The sequence below is a fragment of the Orussus abietinus genome, unplaced genomic scaffold, assembly GCF_000612105.2.
Source record: "Orussus abietinus isolate OABI.00-Male unplaced genomic scaffold, Oabi_2.0 scaffold83, whole genome shotgun sequence".
In the NCBI taxonomy this organism is placed as follows: Eukaryota; Metazoa; Arthropoda; class Insecta; order Hymenoptera; family Orussidae; genus Orussus; species Orussus abietinus.
Window position 1 is genome coordinate 177,756 of NW_019394253.1, and position 19,367 is coordinate 197,122.

General features: G+C 40.3%; 4 protein-coding genes across 4 annotated transcripts in view; 3 read left to right on the top strand and 1 right to left on the bottom strand.

The window, feature by feature from the left end:
• LOC105703468 overlaps positions 1-6,470 on the top strand; it is a 112,101-nt gene extending 105,631 nt beyond the window's left edge. The window contains exons 16-23 of the mRNA XM_012431886.1: positions 907-982; positions 1,224-1,397; positions 1,994-2,365; positions 2,451-2,594; positions 2,737-2,950; positions 3,029-3,145; positions 3,249-3,452; positions 3,561-6,470. Coding sequence (XP_012287309.1) covers positions 907-982; positions 1,224-1,397; positions 1,994-2,365; positions 2,451-2,594; positions 2,737-2,950; positions 3,029-3,145; positions 3,249-3,452; positions 3,561-3,763 — 1,504 coding nt within the window. The 3' untranslated portion in view covers positions 3,764-6,470. The remainder of the gene's footprint in view (positions 1-906; positions 983-1,223; positions 1,398-1,993; positions 2,366-2,450; positions 2,595-2,736; positions 2,951-3,028; positions 3,146-3,248; positions 3,453-3,560) is intronic.
• Positions 6,471-7,689: 1,219 nt separating this feature from the next.
• Positions 7,690-9,720, top strand: LOC105703477 (RING finger protein 37). Its single transcript, XM_012431898.2, has 2 exons — positions 7,690-8,480; positions 8,744-9,720. The coding sequence occupies exons 1-2, from the start codon at positions 7,858-7,860 to the stop codon at positions 9,573-9,575; spliced, it is 1,455 nt and encodes a 484-aa protein (XP_012287321.1). The 5' UTR covers positions 7,690-7,857; the 3' UTR covers positions 9,576-9,720.
• A 758-nt stretch (positions 9,721-10,478) lies between these two features.
• LOC105703560 (anaphase-promoting complex subunit 5) lies at positions 10,479-15,636 on the top strand. Its single transcript, XM_012432049.1, has 11 exons — positions 10,479-10,668; positions 10,953-11,002; positions 11,265-11,644; positions 12,015-12,162; positions 12,326-12,507; positions 12,681-12,794; positions 12,878-13,007; positions 13,546-13,848; positions 14,018-14,139; positions 14,230-14,497; positions 15,088-15,636. Exons 1-11 carry the CDS (start codon positions 10,548-10,550, stop codon positions 15,457-15,459), a joined length of 2,190 nt encoding a protein of 729 aa, XP_012287472.1. The 5' UTR covers positions 10,479-10,547; the 3' UTR covers positions 15,460-15,636.
• Positions 15,637-16,217: 581 nt separating this feature from the next.
• LOC105703537 (methylosome protein 50) lies at positions 16,218-19,213 on the bottom strand. Its single transcript, XM_012432009.1, has 5 exons — positions 19,025-19,213; positions 17,918-18,257; positions 17,673-17,845; positions 17,051-17,237; positions 16,218-16,626 (listed from the first exon to the last, which is right to left on the bottom strand). Exons 1-5 carry the CDS (start codon positions 19,143-19,145, stop codon positions 16,440-16,442), a joined length of 1,008 nt encoding a protein of 335 aa, XP_012287432.1. The 5' UTR covers positions 19,146-19,213; the 3' UTR covers positions 16,218-16,439.
• Positions 19,214-19,367: the final 154 nt, after the last annotated feature.

A 19,367-nucleotide genomic window follows, 5' to 3' on the forward strand; every position in this document is an offset into this window, starting at 1 on the left:
GATTCGGCAACTAGAAGGAATTTACATTGTCTAGGCAATTAGAGCAAATTTACATCGTCTAGGCAACTAGAACGAATTTACGTTGTCTCGGCAACTAGAGCAAATTTGCGTTGACTCGGCAACTATAACGAATTTACGTTGTCTAGGCAACTAGAACGAATTTACGTTGTCTCGGCAACTAGAGTAAATTTACGTTGACTCGGCAACTAAAACGAATTTACATTGTCTAGGCAATTAGAGCAAATTTACATTGTCTAGGCAATTAGAGCAAATTTACGTTGACTCGGCAACTAGAAGGAATTTACGTTGACTCGGCAACTAGAGCAAATTTACGTTGACTCGGCAACTAGAGCAAATTTACGTTGACTCGGCAACTAGAAGGAATTTACGTTGACTCGGCAACTAGAGCAAATTTACGTTGACTCGGCAACTAGAGTAAATTTACGTTGTCTAGACAACTAGAGTAAATTTACGTTGACTCGGCAACTAGAAGGAATTTACATTGTCGGCAACTAGAGCAAATTTACGTTGTCTCGGCAACTAGAGCAAATTTACGTTGGCTGGGCAACTAAAACGAATTTACGTCAACTCAGCAACTGTCGTTTTGGATATGTTTTTTTACAAATGTCCTTAAAAAGTACCAGAGTGCATAGTTCTCCCTCCAGCTCGGTGGAGGTAGGAAGTCAGACTTAAGTCGAGCATTCTCATTGGCAGGGAAAATTCTCGAAGGTTCAGGGTTTTCCCGAAGTCGCCAGAGTTAAAAAATGTGTTCACCAGACGTCGTTCAAGGTTTTTTTTTTTTTTCTTCCAAAAGTCTCGGTCGTGAGGAAGGGAGTCGGATAAGGATAAGGATGGTTGGGGTTGTTGATGTAGTCCTTGACGATCAGGTTTCTTGACTTCTTCCAGGACGATCCTGCTCATCATGAGGGAGATGATCCAGACTGAACGGGATTATGTCAAGTCCCTAGAGTACATAATAGAGGTGGGTAGTGGTCCGAACATAGTAGAATAGTTTCGTACACTGGGAGACATCAATGCCCTCCCATCCTGCACAGGCGATGTCGTACCTGCAGGGGAGGCATTCATGTCCACAATATACACTGGGAGACATCAATGCCCTCCCATCCTGCACAGGCGATGTCGTATCCGCAGGGGAGGCATTCATGCCCGCCGTTGTACATGGCTGGTGTTGTTCCCTTGTACCAAGAGCTTGCTTCTTGCAGAACTACATCCCGGAACTGGTGCGGGAGGACATCCCCCAGGCCTTAAGGGGACAGCGGAACGTGATCTTCGGCAACGTCGAGAAGATCTACGAGTTCCATAGTCAACACTTCTTGCACGAGCTGGAGCAATGTGAACAGTCGCCCATGATGGTCGGCCAGTGTTTCCTGCGACACGTTAGTTGAGAGAATTTTTTTACATAGCTTAAATTCCTCGGAATGGGTTGCATTAATTTGTGCAAGTAAATCGAGGGGAGTACTTATGCTGAGAATTTTTTGGGATCGATTGGGGTTCGCCTTGACAGCTAGAAAAATTCAGAGCTCTCCAGAGCCTCCCAGGTCCTGAAAACGTTAGAATGACAATCTTCAAGAATTTTTTTCCATGGCTTAAACTCCTCGGAACGGGTTGCATTAATTTGTGCAAGTAAATCGAGGGGAGTACTTATGCTGAGAATTTTTGGGGGGGGTTGGCCTTGACACCTAGAAAAATTCATAGCCCCCCAGAACGCGACCGCAACGTTCCCAAAGATAACCGCGTAAATCTGCCAGCAGAAGTACTACTTGCGCGTCTTCACGACAATCTTTAAGAACTTTTTTCCATGGCTTAAACTCCTCGGAACGGGTTGCATTAATTTGTGCAAGTAAATCGAGGGGAGTACTTATGCTGAGAATTTTTGGGGATCGATTGGGGTTGGCCTTGGCAGCTAAAAAAATTCATAGCCCCCCAGAACGCGACCGCAACGTTCCCAAAGATAACCGCGTACATCTTCCAGGAGAAGAAGTTCTACTTGTACGCCCTGTACAACAAGAACAAGCCCAACTCGGACTCCTTGATGGCGGAGTACGGGACTTCCTTCTTCAAGGCGAAGCAGCTGGAGTTGGGCGACAAGATGGACCTGGCCAGTTACCTCCTGAAGCCGGTCCAGAGGATGGGCAAGTACGCCCTGCTCCTTCAGCAGCTGGTGAAGGCCGGGACCGACCTGTCCGACCAACTGGCCAGCAAGGACGAGAAGGAGGATAAGGAGGACTGCTCGAAGCCCACCGTAGAAGGGGAAGTCGACCTGATAAAGGCAGAGCAAATGGTGCGCTTCCAGCTTCGCCATGGGAACGACTTGTTGGCGATGGACTCCCTCCGGGACTGCGACGTAAGTCCAGGACGACGATCACGAAGTAAATCCCAGGAAGAAGCGTTCTCCCGTATAAGTGTCCAGGAATACCTCCTTTCCCCAGGTGAACGTGAAGGAGCAAGGCAGGTTACTCAGGCAGAGCGAGTTCCTGGTCTGGCAGGGTAAAGGGAAGAAGTGCCTCCGGCAAGTCTTCCTCTTCGAGGACCTCATCCTCTTCAGCAAAGCCCGGAGGTTCCCGGATAGAAAGGTGCGGCTCCGCTCTTCACCCTTGAAGCAAGATTTCGTAAAGGTTTCGATACCTACCCAGGAGAGGACGCATATGTCGGTCTCACGAACCCCTAGTGGTAAGAATCTCGCCCAACTTGACGCGCCTCCACCTTGAATTCCAGAACCTGGACATCTACATCTACAAGCACAGCATAAAGACAACGGACATCGGCCTGACGGCCGTCATCGCGGACTCGCCGACCAAGTTCGAGATCTGGTTCCGCAAAAGGAAACCGGGCGACACCTACACCTTGCAGTGCGCCACCGAGGAGATCAAGAAGACCTGGACCGAGGAGCTGAGCAGACTCCTTTGGAAGCAGGCGCTGCGAAACAGAGGTGCCCAAATGACTAAGGACACCACCCCAAGCTAGGTAGACTCGTACCCTAAACTCACGGATGACCTGACCCTTGCAGAAGTGCGCCTGGCGGAGATGTCGAGCATGGGGATTGGGAACAAACCATGTCTGGACATCAGGCCCAGCGCGGACCAGATCAACGACCGGTCCATCAGCGTGGCCCAGCTCTCCAAGAGTACGTTCCCCTCACCCATAGACATCATCCCCTTGGTCCCCATTCCCTAAGTATATTTAAATCACCCTAGTGATCCCGGTTCTCTTCCTCTGTTCACCAGCAGCACCGAGGTTCAGGAACTCCATCGCAGTGTCCGTGTCCGAGGAGTCGAGTCGCTGCAGTAGAAGGCCCCACAGCGTCATCTCCGTGAGTTCCTCTTCCAGCAGCGGAGGCAGCAGTGGTCCACCCACGACCCTCCACCTGGGCCTGGACAATAGTCCTCGACCCCATCATCGCAGCACTACCCTGAACAGCCAGTGTAGCGTAGGTCAGTATCCCTTATGAGGATGATCCGTTGGTTGGGAAAGCATAAATAATTACCCCATGTCACCGTAGAGGACCAAAAGGCAACCTTAACGAATGGTCCTGTTGACAGAGAGCGGCATCATCGCGGACATCTCCATAGTCTCTGATGATGGGGGTGACGGAGCTGACAGAAGTCACTGGAACTCCACCCTTGAGAGTCCTACGATGGCATTACCAGCTTCGTCTACGCCATTGCAATCACCCACCTCGACAAGTTCTCCATCGGACCCCAGCATCGGTCAATATGACCAGGACATGTCCATCAATCTGTGAGATAAAGGTGCCGGTGTCGTTCTTGAAGATACCAGGGACATCTATCAGGATTAGGATGTCTGGCGAAGCCAGACCATTCGTCCACTTGTGTTGGAACGAGGGAACACATTTGATGACGTACAATGTAGGCATGTCGAGGCTTCGGAAGAACTTCCTTGGATGTGGACGCACCTAGCCATGAAGCTATTAGTGCTAACACTTCGATAGAAACAGGGCCAGAGGTTTTCCATGACGTTCCTCGACTGCTTACGGTAGTCCAAGTAAACCCAGAACTACTGGATAAAAATAGTAAGCGATGCTTCGTGTTGAATCTGGCTGTGATCGAAGCCACCTGACGGAGGACCCTGAGGGTTCTGATGGAACACTAGCGTCACAAAGGATAGCACTGATGCGATGACGACTTACTGTGAATTTCAATCTGCACTAGATCTGCTACGATTCCATTGACACTGCCCTGTATGATATCGAGAACTACAGCAGATTTAGTTCCATCCTCACGTCTTTTTAAAACTGCACCTTTGCTGCGGAAGTTTCTACACATTGTCCTCGGTTTCAAATATCGAAATCATCCCACTGTCTGTTGATTTTCTCACGTCACCTTAGAGTTTTGGGTTTAAGAGTCGAAACTAATGGTAATTCTTTATGGATTCGTTGAAACACTTAGTGCACGCACGGTTGTCTGAGTAAAAAATTCTAGAAGTAACAGAGGCTTGCGATCACACGATCACTTGAAATCGTGAATGTTAATTCGTGATCGCAAGGGCTCGGCAAGGAAAAGAGAACTATTGCCGTCACTGCGAGTGTATGCAGTGCCATAAGGCAAATAGCTGAAACCCCGACAGCAACTTATGACAAACCGAACGTGCTAATCGGGCAAAAATTCCATCCAATGGATAACCTCTTCGCCGATATCTAACTCTTGAGAATCTTCACATTAACATGATTTAACGGAATAACAGGAACAGTCACAGTCTTCAACTAGATACCCATTCTTTCTTACGCACTTCTTCCTACATCGTTCCCACTTGTGCACACTCAAGAAATGAAACTGCGTAAGGTTATTGCGCAGAGGTTAGGAAAGATAATTCACTTAGTTCTAACGGATTCAATTCCGCCTGTTTGCAGGACGTGTAAATACTCTTCAGGAAACAGCAACTACATTTATTTCCTCTCACATTCCTGATCGAATAGATAAAAATCTATTTCTTTCGTCCCCGCGTACGACGGTCACCTAACCTAAGAGTTTTCGAACAGACCGTCGTACTTGGCGCGAAATTCAACCGCGTCCTGACATCAACAGTCTCTTTAACATAATTTAGTTCTAGTGCCTACTTTTAACTCTTCAAACCCTAAACCGCTGTTAATGTCGAGGCTTGGATTTTTAATTACATGCTTTCGTTCAGGAATGTCCACCGACACGCACACATACATACCACACTGTATCATAATGTAATGTTAAAACAGTTTCTACGACGTAGCCACAAAATAATATAACCAATACATAGATTATATATATATTATATATATTATATATATAAATATATATATATTATTTCCAGATAACTGTATCTCGAATATACGATATTCTTCTTACGCCAGTCATTTGTACAATCTTTGATTACCCGTAGATAGGTATGTCGTGCTAACTCTGGCCTGTACGCAGAAGCCAAATTCTTTTTTCTACTTATCGAAGTTGCCATTGGAGCGCATTTATCTGTAAAACTTAAAGTGATATGAAAGGGTTATTATATGTAAAACGTTTCTCCGAACTGGGTGCAGCGAATAATTTGAAACGTGAGGAAAACTTCTACGGACCATCGCGGTGCTCATGAAAATTCATTAAAAATTTAAACATATGTATTCTTGGTTCTAGTCTGGGATAAGTGGACAGTTTTTATGTTTATAGATTCACGCTTTCATATCATCTTAAACGTGGGAGGTGATACACCTTCCTGGACATTTAAGCTCGCCTTAAGAATGTATGCGTCCTTGGATGAAGAATATTCCTTCTATATATTTCCTGCCGAGGACTGCTCCAATTCTGTCCAGCCTTTCAGTAAGGTTCATATTCCTGAGACCATGTTATGGGAAAATCAACCTTAAGGCAAGAGGAGTCAAATAGCAGAGCCGATGCTATTTGGTCTCTTTTCGTTACGGGGTAACGATGATTCTTCTAATTCTTTTTACTTTCGTTCCGTTAATTTCTCCTTCTCGCAAATTAACCACCTAACCGCAATAAGTGTAGGACTCCGCAATTCTTGCGCTTCGACTCTTATTTAAATCCCTCGAACGTAGTCATTTTCTTTACGAAGATCTGTCGGATCGACCGAGCCATATACCATGGACTACGAGCAACAATGTTTTGTATTTAATGTGAAAAAGTATACTACAGTACCTAGAAGCGCAGTCTTAAGCTTTAGAGAATCGCAGAGTGCTTCGGCACAGTTTCTAGACAATTTCTTTGTACATGGTCTGAACACATTCCTTGCACGTTCGTGTAAAAGTTTCATTTTACGTCGGAATCAAAATGCATCGGTTTTTGAAACACTTCTGTTAGTTTAAATCAAAACAAGTGACCCGAGATTAATATCATTTCCAGCCTTTATACAAAGAATTCAGAAGTCTCCATAGAAGCCCAGAAGGATACGGACGTTCGATGCTCGATAAATAGTATGTTAGCCAACGGATGGCGGCGCTGTAATCATCTCTCCATCTCTCTTAATCTTATGGCGATATATAGCAATTGCATTCTTTCTTTATCTTACACCCAATACTCGCCTTTCTATATGCGTCTCTCTTCCTCCCGTACGTGAGATATCGTTGGCTACACGTGCGATCTCTTTTTTACCCCCACTTCTGGTTTGTTAGCCAACTTTTAGAGCATCAAGCGCTAACATAGGATCTGGGCTTCTATGGGACTTCTGAATTCTTTGCTTTATATCGCGGAAAGCACAAACCACAGATCGGTGCACTCGGCTGAGCATCCCGCACTTCGAAAGTATGACTAAGCAGAGACGGGAGGAAAAGAAAGAGTGTCATTTCTATTTTCCACATATTTTATAACGTTTAGTACTGCTTTTGAACCCAGGGATGCTGGCGTAACATAGTGACGTAACGCAGTACCTTATAAGACGTTATGCCAATAGTCAGTTAATAATGTAACCTTAGATATTTATTAATATTTTTTTAAGTAGGTAACCATAGTCCCTTGTATCTTTAAACCTTGACGTACTGAAGTGTATATATATACATACATATACATATATATAAATATATATATATATTAATAATATGATTATTTCAGTATTCTACTGTATCTAACACCGATGTATTTTATTACTTTATTAAATATACTGTATTGGGTGCCTTTTGTAGCGAGCCGAAGGATTTTCTTATTTAAACGCATGTTCGTTCAGTTCGAGTCGTAATGAAGTACTTACAGTAAAGATTGTCGGTACATTTTAACCAGGGTTGTGAATCGTCATTCGAGCTTTTTTATGTAAAATATCTAATGGAAATATTTTATTTACAATCCAAGTAAATGGTTAATAATTACGGTAAATTTATGAATAATCCATGCGGAGAAGAATACGAAGATGAAAACCATGTGTTCCTCGAATGTCCAAATTACGACAACCAGAGAACCAAACTTTTTGAATCGATAATGAAAGAAAATATATTCCCCCCCTATGACATAGACAGCTTGATATTCGTCAAAAACGGCAAAATATTCAGAGCATTAAATAAATTCAGAGAAGAAATCAATAGGATAATTTAGAGAATGAGGACGGCACCACTCCAAAATCCTATACAGACGGGAGATCTTAAATCCCCCTCCAAAGCACAGAGAGAAGATTCAAATGGCCCCGACCGGAAGCCGACCCACGTCACCTCCCAACGGAAATCAGACCGCCATCATGCTATAACCTCCAAAAGCCAGTGGCCCACTGGACAATATTGGACACTGGCAAAGAGACAGAAAATAAGCGAGATAAAATAAAATAAATAGAGAGCCAGAATTGTGGTACTGGGCCCATACTACTGGGCCGAAAGCCATCACACGAAAACGAAAACGAATTGACGTTGTGTCTAAAATGCTTATGAATTTTTGTGATCCTTGCTTAAAAACAAGTGTCACTTGCAAAACTGTCACTACCGAAGGATACGAGCCAGTGAATCTTGTAAATGGAAGCTCTAAGGGTTTCCTTGCGTACTCTTGTATTAAACCCCCAGTACATATTGACTTCACTTTTGCTTGTAGCATTAAAATCCATCATGTTGTTATTTGGCCTTGCGTGGGAGCTCAGAAATCCACAGGTTTCCAGCTAGCTACTAACTGGGACCGCACAAAAGTTGTCCCTTACGAATGCGTATCCAGTGGGCAATTAAAAGACGAACTGGGATTACTGTTCTATCGCAAAGACGCAAACCAACTGCGAGACTATGTACCGCCTAATTTTCTCCAGCGATATATAAGACTCTCTAAGCAATTGTTTGTCGACAGTGTAAACTGCTTGCGAATATCTATTTTTAAGACGGAAAACTCTGTCCCAGCTCTCGGTAGGATAGAGGTCTGGGGATACGTTTCGAAGGATCTGAGAAACACCGTTATGGAACTTATGCACGAAGCTTGGATTAACAAAGATAATCCACAAAGATCGTCTAAAAATGTGATCGTTAATGTTCCAGCTGCGGAAGTCACAAGTTTTCGTAAAAGGTATGATGCTTAAATTTATTTTCATGTTAAATTGGTTTCAAATTTCTCTGCATGTTTCACTTCACCTTGAGCTTTATTATGATTAAAACATATTAATTATAAGTTGGACCGTCCAATGAATATCTATTTTAAGTTTCGAGACGGTTAATACTAATTAAACGTGTTATTAATGCAAATTTTACAGTTGTAATTCCTTATGGTCCATAAAATTAAAGATTATACCTGTAACACGTTTTAATACAATTTATAATGCTTTAATTTAGGAAACGAGACGAACATTTATTAAGTGTATCAGAGAAATTTTTGGATCCCATCACCTGTGAAATTATGATTCAACCAATAATAATGCCGAGTGGTAATATAATTGATCAAAGTACGTTAGAGAAATATACAAAGAACGAAGCGTTGTGGGGCAGAATGCCTTCGGACCCTTTTACTGGACTTCTGCTTAATGAACATCGACGACCAATTATTGCCAATAAATTGAAAGTGGAAATTGACAAGTATCTTCTCGAACATAGCAACGATAGTGAAATCAAGAAAATGCCAAGAGTGTTAAATGGTATTTGTGAACGGTCGTTGCAACTCACCGTACACAATTGGTCAGAGATTCTAACGAAGGATGTAAAATGTGAACCGAGAGAAGTTAATGTGCCTGCAAGACATATAATATCCACCTCCGTTCAACCATCTAAACGGAATATAGACACTAAGCATAAGTTACCGATTAATATAATATCTAAGAGAAAAGATTTCAAAGCTGCCAATGTTTTACAGAACAAAGTACAACAATCTAATATCAGTAACGTTGATATGATTGTAGATAACAATGAATTAACAAATTCTGAGACCGATGTCAGTTTAGAAGAAAATGTTCGGGTTACTTTGTCGGGGCTTAGATCCTTCAGCGAAGGACAAGAAAATACTTTAAAGAGTGTAGACAAGTGTTCATGTTGTACGCTTTTACATCTCTATATTTTACCATGTAAGCATTTAATCTGCAGGAAAAAATTAATGGAATCTGGCACAAATATATTGTGCGAATCCTGTGGCAAGTCGTACGGTTCAAGCGATCCTCGAAGGTATTATGTATGATTGATACATGTAAAATTATGTAAATAATTGTTTAAATGTATAGGACTTAACGTTGAAGTTTTGCTTTATCGCAATACAGAATAATAAGTATATGAGATATGTCATACATAATATTGTTAAAAATTTCTTTTGCAAACTACCACTATTCTGATTATGTATTCCAAATAATTATATCTGCTTGGCAAACGTCGGCCCTTTGGCGACAATGGACACGAGTCATTTCTGAAAGCCACAACAAATTTAAGTAAAAAGGTAATGTAATTTAGAAAAAGAAAAGGTATTGAATGCCTCACGCAAAATGGCGCCCACCAGCGCTATGGTGGTTTGCTTCGGAACTACTGGAGTAGATCTATTACTATTAACAGAGATGATCTCTGCTATTAACAAAGATGTGTTGGTCTCATCTCTGCTATTAATTATAGAAATACACTTCTAGTTGCGTTTGCATTCATCGGTTAACCTGTCGATTCTATAATTCGAATCTAGTGAAGATTCTAAAAGTGAACATCTCCCGCGATTCCGTAGCATTCACTATAGTAAAAAAGTGAGATACTTCGCGTGACAACTCGATCAGAAACTTCGAGATCTCGAACCACGTTCCTTCAAATCTAGAGATTTCACATTTTCACTCGGAGAACCGGGCGAATAAACTCACGTGAGATGACAGTGCGAGAAGTGCGCACTCTCGCCAAAGTCACAAAATCGACCGCCTGATAGAAGATTTAAGAATGAGGTAGAATATTTCAAATATCCCGCCGTATCCGCCATATTAGATTTTAGTTCGAGTATCCTCCCTATGGTAGCGGTAACCCTTATTTCTGCTCCGCTGACAGTGAATCTACTCCCATTTTTTATGATTTCTCCTAACCTCTAAATCGCGACGGTGGCAACACTGCTTGTCTATGAATAAGAGCAATCAAGAGGCTCCGAAAACTTAATGAATGAACCGGCGCAAAAAGATTTGAATATACAATGATTAAGGATATGATGAATATCGATGGTAATTCAAAAAAGAGTCAACGCGAACAACTGACACCCTATAAAATAGTCGTTGTCATATTGATAAAGGAATATTGCAATGAAAGGACGAAAGGTACTTGTCGATTTGAATACCTAAGGATTAACAATAATATTGAGTCAGCGAGGAAGTCCTGCGATAATATTTTCATTTCTAACATTTGACAAATCTTGCAGTGAAGCCGATAGGTATAGCATTGACTTGAGTTGCGATTCAATAAATAGAAATCAATTTTGAAATCATTCCGCTAGCGTTGCAAGATTGTTTAGCTGATCGGTAGAATTGAAAATGTATTAATGAAGAAAAATATGTATATGAAGTAAACGATTCAGGCCGCTATTAACATTTTTCTTTTGCAGCTATTGTGGAAAGGCGAGACTTTTGCATCGTGGCTCTGAAATTAATCCAGGTATTTAAAAGGCCAAAAATGTTATATCATCGATAGTTATCATTTAATTGGCCATAATGTAAAAAATATGAAATTTTAATTAACGACTTCTCCGAGGTTAATGCACGTAATGCAACGTGTAAACAAAACGCCATTACTTACACATTAACCTAATAGAAGTCGTTTGCACTTAAATGATAATTCGATACAATTCCGATAAAATGGAAACATTATGGTCATATTGTTACAAGGGTCGTAAAAGATCATCTATTTATTATTCCAGTCTCCCGACATGTATTTAAAGTCTGTGACTGATTTGCTGTACTCGAACGAATACGAGGTGCTTCAACGGTTTTCTCGTTTACTGGACGTTCAGTTGAGTAGATTATACAGAGAAGGAATAGAAGGCCTTCTGGATCTCTTTGATTGTCTTCGGCGGTTAACGAAGTCTCCGTTGGAGCATTCCCTCGCCACTCCAGCTTTAGACAAGAACTCTGTTCTTGGATTATACGTACGAAGGATCGTAATGTTTTTTGAAAAGTTGACATTTTCTCAAGTGGTCGCACTCTACGATGATTTCAAGAAATACCTAGAGAAAAGAACAGCGAGCCCTAACAACTCAGAACTTGCGGATTCAAAAGCAGAACCTGTTGACACGTACAAGTGAGTGAAGTGTGCACGTTGCGCATGTTATGGTGAAGTGAAACCCCCCTCGAATCAGTCGACTTGAGTAAGATACTTTTTTTAAGGATATTGGATCGAATCGTCTGGAGTTTTACTTCGATTACTTTATAATTATTGTAAGAAAACGATGGGTGGAATTTGCCATTTAGTATAATACCCAATATAATTCGGTATTTAGACAAATCTTTTTTCCCAACGTCGATCAAGTTCCTCGACGTGTTTCATTTCACCTTAAGAAAACACAATATCGACCTGAATTTAATTTCATAGTACAATGTTTGTTCATTGACTTGGAAGTTAGTATTGTACGTATGTACAGCTTTTAAATACAATTTCTTTACGTATTTAGGAGTATATGGGGAGGGAGACAAGCTGAACTTCTCGTAGCCCAACAAGCACACGCCTTACAGACCGATGAACACAAAGCTCTGCCTCCAGCTGAACTTCAAAAGCTTGTTCATGAACTTCTAAATTGCAGTCCAGATTACGCCGAAGCAGTAAGTATTTATCTCTGACATTTTAAGGTGTTATAGAAGTGTCATTACATATCTCTGATAGGTCAATAGTTTATGAAACTTTCCTCCGAACTAAGTGTATCGATCTACACTCTATGTTCCAAGGACTATGAAACATAATTATTCTATTGGCAATGTTTTTCAGCATTATTTAAGTTACTTAAATTGTCTACGTGTTAACGAATATTGTGGGGCCTTGGACAGCCTTTATCATTGCTTCGATAGACTGGCCCCTTTGGAGACTCGATCACCCACCGAAGACAGAGCTCGTACCTTTCGCTACGCTGCATTAAATCTTGCTGCGTTGCATGCACAATTTGGTCACAAGTAAGTGTCTACAATGTATTACCGTAGTTCTTTACCTTTACATAGATTTAGGACCTACTTTAGCGCCTCCATATTCTCGTGGTGAAATTTGAAACGAATCGGTACCCCCGACTTCTCGAATATATATATTAGCTGATTCTTTCGTATCATCTAAATTATTTTTTGGTTCGCAGAGAAGTTGCCAGATCAGCGTTGAAAGAAGCCGTGATGATGGCACAAGAAGCCGGAGATAATGTTTGCTTGCAACATGCTCATGCTTGGATGTACCACTTAGCCGAGGAACAGAAGTAAATCTTTTGAATAACGTACTTTGAGTATCATTCGGTCTTTTGTTTATTACTACAACTCATGATTATTAAAATTTGTTTAGAGTACCGTTAATAGAGCGATCTGTTGGAAAAGCGAGTCTACTTGGAATAACGCATACCACGAGTTTAGGTCTCATTGCTTCGGCTCATCACTCCGCTCTTGAGGGAAAAAATCCTCCGCAGGTCTTCGAGGTAACCTAAGAGATTACATAAGGGTCCTAAATTATGCAGGATTAAATTTTAAATGATAGTTAAATATAAAATAAGCCAATAAGTTTCTACTTATTCCGTAATATCACGTAAAGTTAATTCAAGAATTTGAATTGAAAGTTAAAACGATGCGAGCCCCACTTGCGGAAGGACGCGATACTCATAAAATACATTTCGAGGTTAGTCATTGAAATCGAGCTTTATTACGCGCGCCGAATAATTAGAAGCTTTAGCAAGTGATTACGTAGGCCCTAAGGAAGAAGGCGATACTCATTAAAATTTCAATTTTCAAATAAAAGTGTGATCTCAGTTCCAGTCCGGGATAAATAAAAAGTGTTTCTTCAAATTAAATTTCACGAGCACGTTTGGAGACAAGTTATATAAATATTTTCACGGTTTGATGTATACATAATGACTCTTTCATATCACTTGTAAATTTTGTCGATCCATTTTTTTCCTTTAATTGTACAATAATTACCAGGAGATGAGTTATATAATAAACATCGTAATTTATTTCTAGACGCTTATGAAATCTGACGTGCTGAATTGTCAGCACTCGATGATCGACCTGATGTCCATGACCTATGCCGAGAAGGCAGCCTTATGGGCTTACTATGGTAAATCCGAAATGTCTTCGGTATGCTCCCAATTGTTGCTCCTCCACAACACAGGGGATAAAAAACAACACATGTTCAACGGCCCGTCAACATGTCAAGCCGTGGTCAACATTGCTAATTACTTGGTTGAATTGGGAGAATACAGCTTGGTGGACGTTGTATTGTCTCACGCGAAGAATAGATTCCCAAACGAACCTAGTAACAAGGTAAATTATCGGTTTCATTAAGATTATCTTGTAGGGTGAAGATGGAATTACCGAGGGTTTGCATGGGGAAAGTGCAAAGTTTCCACGAAGGGGTGTTACATTTTCCAACTAACTTAGTAAGTGCATCGATCACCTCGGAATGTTCTGAAATGTGTTACGAAACAATTAGGTTTGGATGCTGAGCGAACAATTGTACGAGTTCACCCGTACAATAAGACAAGAGAAGTGGAGCGAAGCTGCCGCAGTGGCTGAACACATATCAAGTTTGGATCCCCTCGAAAGTCTCTTCAGGTATGCAAATGCATGTTTAAGAATTCACATAAATTCTCATTTTAACTGTCAATAGAATTGTAGTAAGCTTCCTTTGTCGATATCTTTTAGGCAGGCTGAAGTTTGTCTAGCGAGGGGCAACTACCCGAAGGGGTTGGAGTTTGTGAACAGTATAGACAAAACTAAAGGGGTAACTCCTGATAACCAAGTGAGAGCCATGATATTACGCAGCCAAATTATGTGTGCCTCCACCTTGCCAGGGTCCAGGATCGCTGGAAGCAACTCCATCGTACTGCTGAACAATGCTTTAGAAATGGCTAATAAGTTTCATCTCTCCTACTACGAAGCACTCGTCAAGATGCACTTGGCGAATGTACAGGTACATTTTGTAAATACAATTTAAAAATTAAGTTCAAGACCGATTTTGTTTAAACAAAACCTTAATAAACGTTAACATTTATTAAGGTGGAGTGAACGCCGTCGAGAAATTTCGTTGACGTCGGTAAAAGGATTCTCCTAGATACCTACGTTGCCGGCGAAGAAGGCGATGCTCGTGAAATTTAGTTTTTCCAAAATCAATTTTTTCCATTTAGCCTAGACTAGAGCCAAGTTCATATATATACATATATATATTTGTGAAAAATTAAATTTTACGCCCACGCGTTGTTCCTTAGGGCTTTCATAATCATGTGTTAAAGTTTCTAATGATTCGGTGCATCCAATTTGGATGAAATTTCATGTTTAAACAAAAATACGCATTCTTAGTTCGTCTGGGATAAATAAAAAATTTGTTTATAAAAACTGAAATTTCATGAGCGCCACGTTGTTCATTAACTTCTCCATAACAACATGTTAAATTTTCAAATGAATCGGTGCATTCAATTTGGATGAAAAAATTTATATTTGTAAATTATATGAGTGCAAGATTTTAACGTTAACTTCTGTCATCGTTCTGTTTTATCTGTGCAGCTGATAATGGGCATTCCTAATCAAGCCTGGAAGCTGGTAGAAGAGGCCATAATACCAATACTGAGCCACGGCAGTTTATACGACCAAGGCAGAGCTTTCGTTTTGTACGCAAAATGTTTAGTCGCGACTGCTCCGACTACGGCAAACGAAGCTCGAAGAGCTCTTTTAAGAGACGCGATCGCAGCGCTATCAAAGGCGAAGTGGCGGTTTCTTAAAGTAGAAGCTTACGGGAGAGGGAAGAGCACTTTGTACCTTCAATCCCTATTTTCCCACGAATTGGACATGAAAGTGGAACGCAATCAATGTGCCTTCGAGTACCGACAATTGGACGCACAGTTCCCCACGAAGCTTTGCACCGTTGCATTGTATTAAAGCTTCTATTATTTATTACGAATTAAGTTCCACCTATAATTGTATTGAGAGATATGTATTTAAGGCGATATGAAAGGGGTAATTTATATGTATCAGAGAAATCAAATCGTTGGGGAAAGTATTCCCCGAATTGGAGGTACGGATTAGTTTGAAATTTCACCACGGGAATGTGGAGGCGCTAAAGTAGGCCCTGAAACTCATGAAGTTTTATTTTCATCCAAAATTTAGGTCCGATTCGTTTGAAATTGCGCCACGGGAATATGGAGGCGCTAAAGTAGGTCCTGAAACTCATGAAGTTTTATTTTCATCCAAAATTTAGTTCCGATTCGTTTGAAATTTCACCACGGGAATATGGAGGCGCTAAAGTAGGTCCTGAAACTATGTAAAGGTAAAGAATTACGGTAATACATTGTAGACACTTACTTGTGATCAAATTGTGCATTCAACGCAGCAAGATTTAATATTCATATCATATTATGATATCAATATTCAATCATATTTCTTTCTGCTTCACACTGACTTTTAAATTAACTCAAAAGCTATTTCGCTTAGGTATTCTTCCAGTAGTTACGCGTTCTGCTAATACATACAGAAGATCCTGTGAAAATCTTCGACTCGTAAAGTGATACACATCATTTTCCATATTTTCTTCAATAAAGTTAAGGTGATATGAAAGGGTCATTCTATATATACTGACGTTTTATATACAGTGTGTCCCTTTCATATCACCTTAATGACAGTAATTAATTTTCCCATCATATGGCACACATTAACTTATTCCATGTAATTTTACACACGTATCAAAATGATATCATTTTGAGGTTATGTGTTAGGTTGAATGATCGACACACCACTAATTGTTTGTCCCGAGAAGATGAAAAAGCACTTTATCACATTTTATCCCGAACAAGTTCTAGGGAAGTTCTTATCAGGCCGGTGTAGATTAATGCATCGGAATTATACACTCCGTAAGGTGTTATTTACGAATCCCAAACATGTCTAAGCACGGTGTCGTCCCAAGAGCATGTTATTAAATCCTTGTTATGCCATGCCAAGCCACGCACAAAGTCTGCATGCCTGTCGTCTTTGTACACGATGGCTAATTCTTTGCTAGTATCACATATTTTCACTATACTATCGTCGCAGCAGCCAGCTAATCGGTGTGGTCTGCGGATAGAAATCGTAACATAAATTAGGTAGTAATCTGAAAGTTTAAATTGTATATAAATATCTATGCTTAGTGTACGAAGAATGAACCTACGACAATATTTGAAAGCTTCGATAGACAAAAGATAGTTTTTATCGTATTACATAGACACGATCATACTTAAGGTGAACTGAAACCAAATTAAGTCAGTTGGCTCTAATTAGATATTTTTTTTTTAAGGGTATCGGATTGAACTGTCTGAAACTTTGATACATGACTAGTGATCACCTAACTAAGACTCGGCTGTCGATATAAATATCAACGTTGGTAATGTAGGTATTTCGAAGAATCTTTTTTCGTTGATCAAATTTCTCGACATGTCTCACTTCACCTTAAATGTAATTACGATATGATATAAATTATCTTCTAATAAAGTGAACATACTTCTCTGGGTGAAAGAGTAGTTTATGAATCCCTCTCGGGAAGACTGACTGATGCTCTAACGAGGCTTTCGGCTTCCGAGTGTCGAGTAAAATTATATTTCCATCTAATGTTCCGACGGCACAAATATGTTCGTCACATGGATCCCAAGCAACTGATGTTAAACTGCAATCGTCGTTCTCGAAGATACCTTAAACACATTTAGCAGTATTTAGAAATAAGGTTATACGTAAATATTACCCTTACTATCAAATTTACATTCCTCGGAACTATCTTTTTGTAATAGTTTATTAAGGTGTTATGAAAGTATCGTAGACATATCAAAAAGTCAAAATGTTAACGTTTACTAAGAATCTTTCTTTTCTGCCTTAGCTTCGACAACCAATTTTAGTCACCGTTGAGAAACATTTCATTTTTTTGGCACGCCGACAAATTATATATAACTGAAATAATTCAATACTTTTACTTGGGAAAAAGCTGAACAGTCTTAAAATGCATTTAAATGCCCGCAGAAAGTTTGAAGTTAGGTGTTTCTTTCTTTGAGCATCGACCCCAGGGAGGCCTCGTTAGAAATGATAGCTAATATAAATTATATGTGATTTTCACTATTTGTCGTCCCACTTACTCTGTGCTGGTTTATAATGTCTGACGTCCCACATCAGACATTCGTTATCCAGTGACGTAGATGCAAAAACTGTCGTACTTTTAGGCTTTGCATTAACGCACGTGACAAGTTCTTTGTGCGCGTAGTAATAAGTATGCAAAGGTATCAGCTCCACTAGATCTAACACCTTAATACTGCAACATAGAGTAACATCTAATATTTTACTGAATCGACTGTAATTTTTAAGTCGAAGGGAACTGTCGTACCAACAATCCACAGCTCCGGTGACCATATTTGCATTGTCAAAGAAAACCGACATGGTAGTCAGAGTGTCATCGTGCAAGCAGACACTTTCGATGACTCGTAACTCCTGCGAGTTAGTTTCCACGTCTTTAACAAACTCGACAATTTGAGCCGAGCCACTGTCCTCTCCGATGATGAATTTATTTCGCTGTCCTAAGTACGCTGCATCGGTGACGCCACTTTCTGTTTTCAGCGCAACAAATGATTTGCTCCTTTCCACATCCGAAACCGCATTGCAAAACCATACTGTTCCCCTCCAGTAGCGGTCGGTCATACTACTTGCACCGATCAAAGCACTTTCATCTGAAATCAGTACATATAATCAATAATATGTAAAATAAGGCCCTTACATATACTTCACTTTTTGCAGCGCTTTTAAACATCTATTCGTTAAAGATGATCGGACCGCTACTAAAAAATGCCATACTCATACCACCTTTTACGATCGCTGTTAGTTAAAAGACTGCTTTTACGAGATGTAATATGACATCAGAAAAATGTGATGACTGCGTTATGAGTTTGACTAAAATACATCTTTATAGCTTCTTTGAAGGGTTTCCTATATAAGTGGTTTAAAAGCGACAGCATAGTAGGGTCGCTATCAACGATGCTCTAAAATAGGTCTTTTACGCTAAAAGTACACTTTAACGCTATGTTTTAAGTTACGCTTTAATGCTAAAAGTAAAATATAAGTAAGGGCCTAATACTATCAGGAAACTCAGTAGAGTTTCACTCCAAATACATTTAAAAGCATACGCGAACGGCACTGAATACTTAACACCAATGTTTGGCGCTTCAATTCAATAAATATATTTTTCTCGAACAAGAGAATTTATCATGAAATCATGTTTGGCATAATGAAAGTACGTTCCGTTTTGTAGAGCCTGTAACTTTTTCAGATTTTTTATTAATACTAACTGACTGATATTTCAAATTTAAACTCATTACGTAGGTCATTGAATTTAACAGTACAGTGGACTTGTAAACTTATATTAACTATGAGGTTGACAATTGTCAACTGTATAGAGAAAACGTGTTACAAAGAAGAGAAATATAACCTCACTCTTTACCATTGTAAATCAGGATACATTGTAAGTATTTATCCGTTATAGGAGGTCTTTCAGAGGGTGTCATGTTCCTGTATTCCTCCTCGTTTAAATTGGCGCTTGTTTCAGTAATGGCTCGATTCATTGTCACAACGAAAGCTTTTAGAACGTAAAATTGATGCAGTGAGTAGTAATTTGAAAAGATCACGTGGCCATGCGCGGCCATTACCAACTTAGGCAGGTATTTCATTAGAGCGACGAAACGCGAATAAAAGGCTCTGATTGGCTGCGGAGAAACTGTGAAATAGGAGAGTTTCCATCGTGCGTTTAAGCCGGGTTCTACAATTCAATCGCGGCCCCTGGGCGT

Coding starts and splice junctions, on each gene's coding strand:
- LOC105703477 (XM_012431898.2), top strand. CDS start 7,858: ATGCTTATGAATTTTTGTGATCCTTGCTTAAAAACAAGTGTCACTTGC. Junction 8,481..8,743: donor GTCACAAGTTTTCGTAAAAG/GTATGATGCTTA, acceptor GCTTTAATTTAG/GAAACGAGACGAACATTTAT.
- LOC105703560 (XM_012432049.1), top strand. CDS start 10,548: ATGATTAAGGATATGATGAATATCGATGGTAATTCAAAAAAGAGTCAA. Junction 12,163..12,325: donor GTCCAGATTACGCCGAAGCA/GTAAGTATTTAT, acceptor AATGTTTTTCAG/CATTATTTAAGTTACTTAAA. Junction 14,498..15,087: donor TGCACTTGGCGAATGTACAG/GTACATTTTGTA, acceptor TTATCTGTGCAG/CTGATAATGGGCATTCCTAA.
- LOC105703537 (XM_012432009.1), bottom strand. CDS start 19,145: ATGAATCGAGCCATTACTGAAACAAGCGCCAATTTAAACGAGGAGGAA. Junction 18,258..19,024: donor ATGTATCCTGATTTACAATG/GTAAAGAGTGAG, acceptor TACTGATTTCAG/ATGAAAGTGCTTTGATCGGT. Junction 16,627..17,050: donor CTACTCTTTCACCCAGAGAA/GTATGTTCACTT, acceptor TTCTATCCGCAG/ACCACACCGATTAGCTGGCT.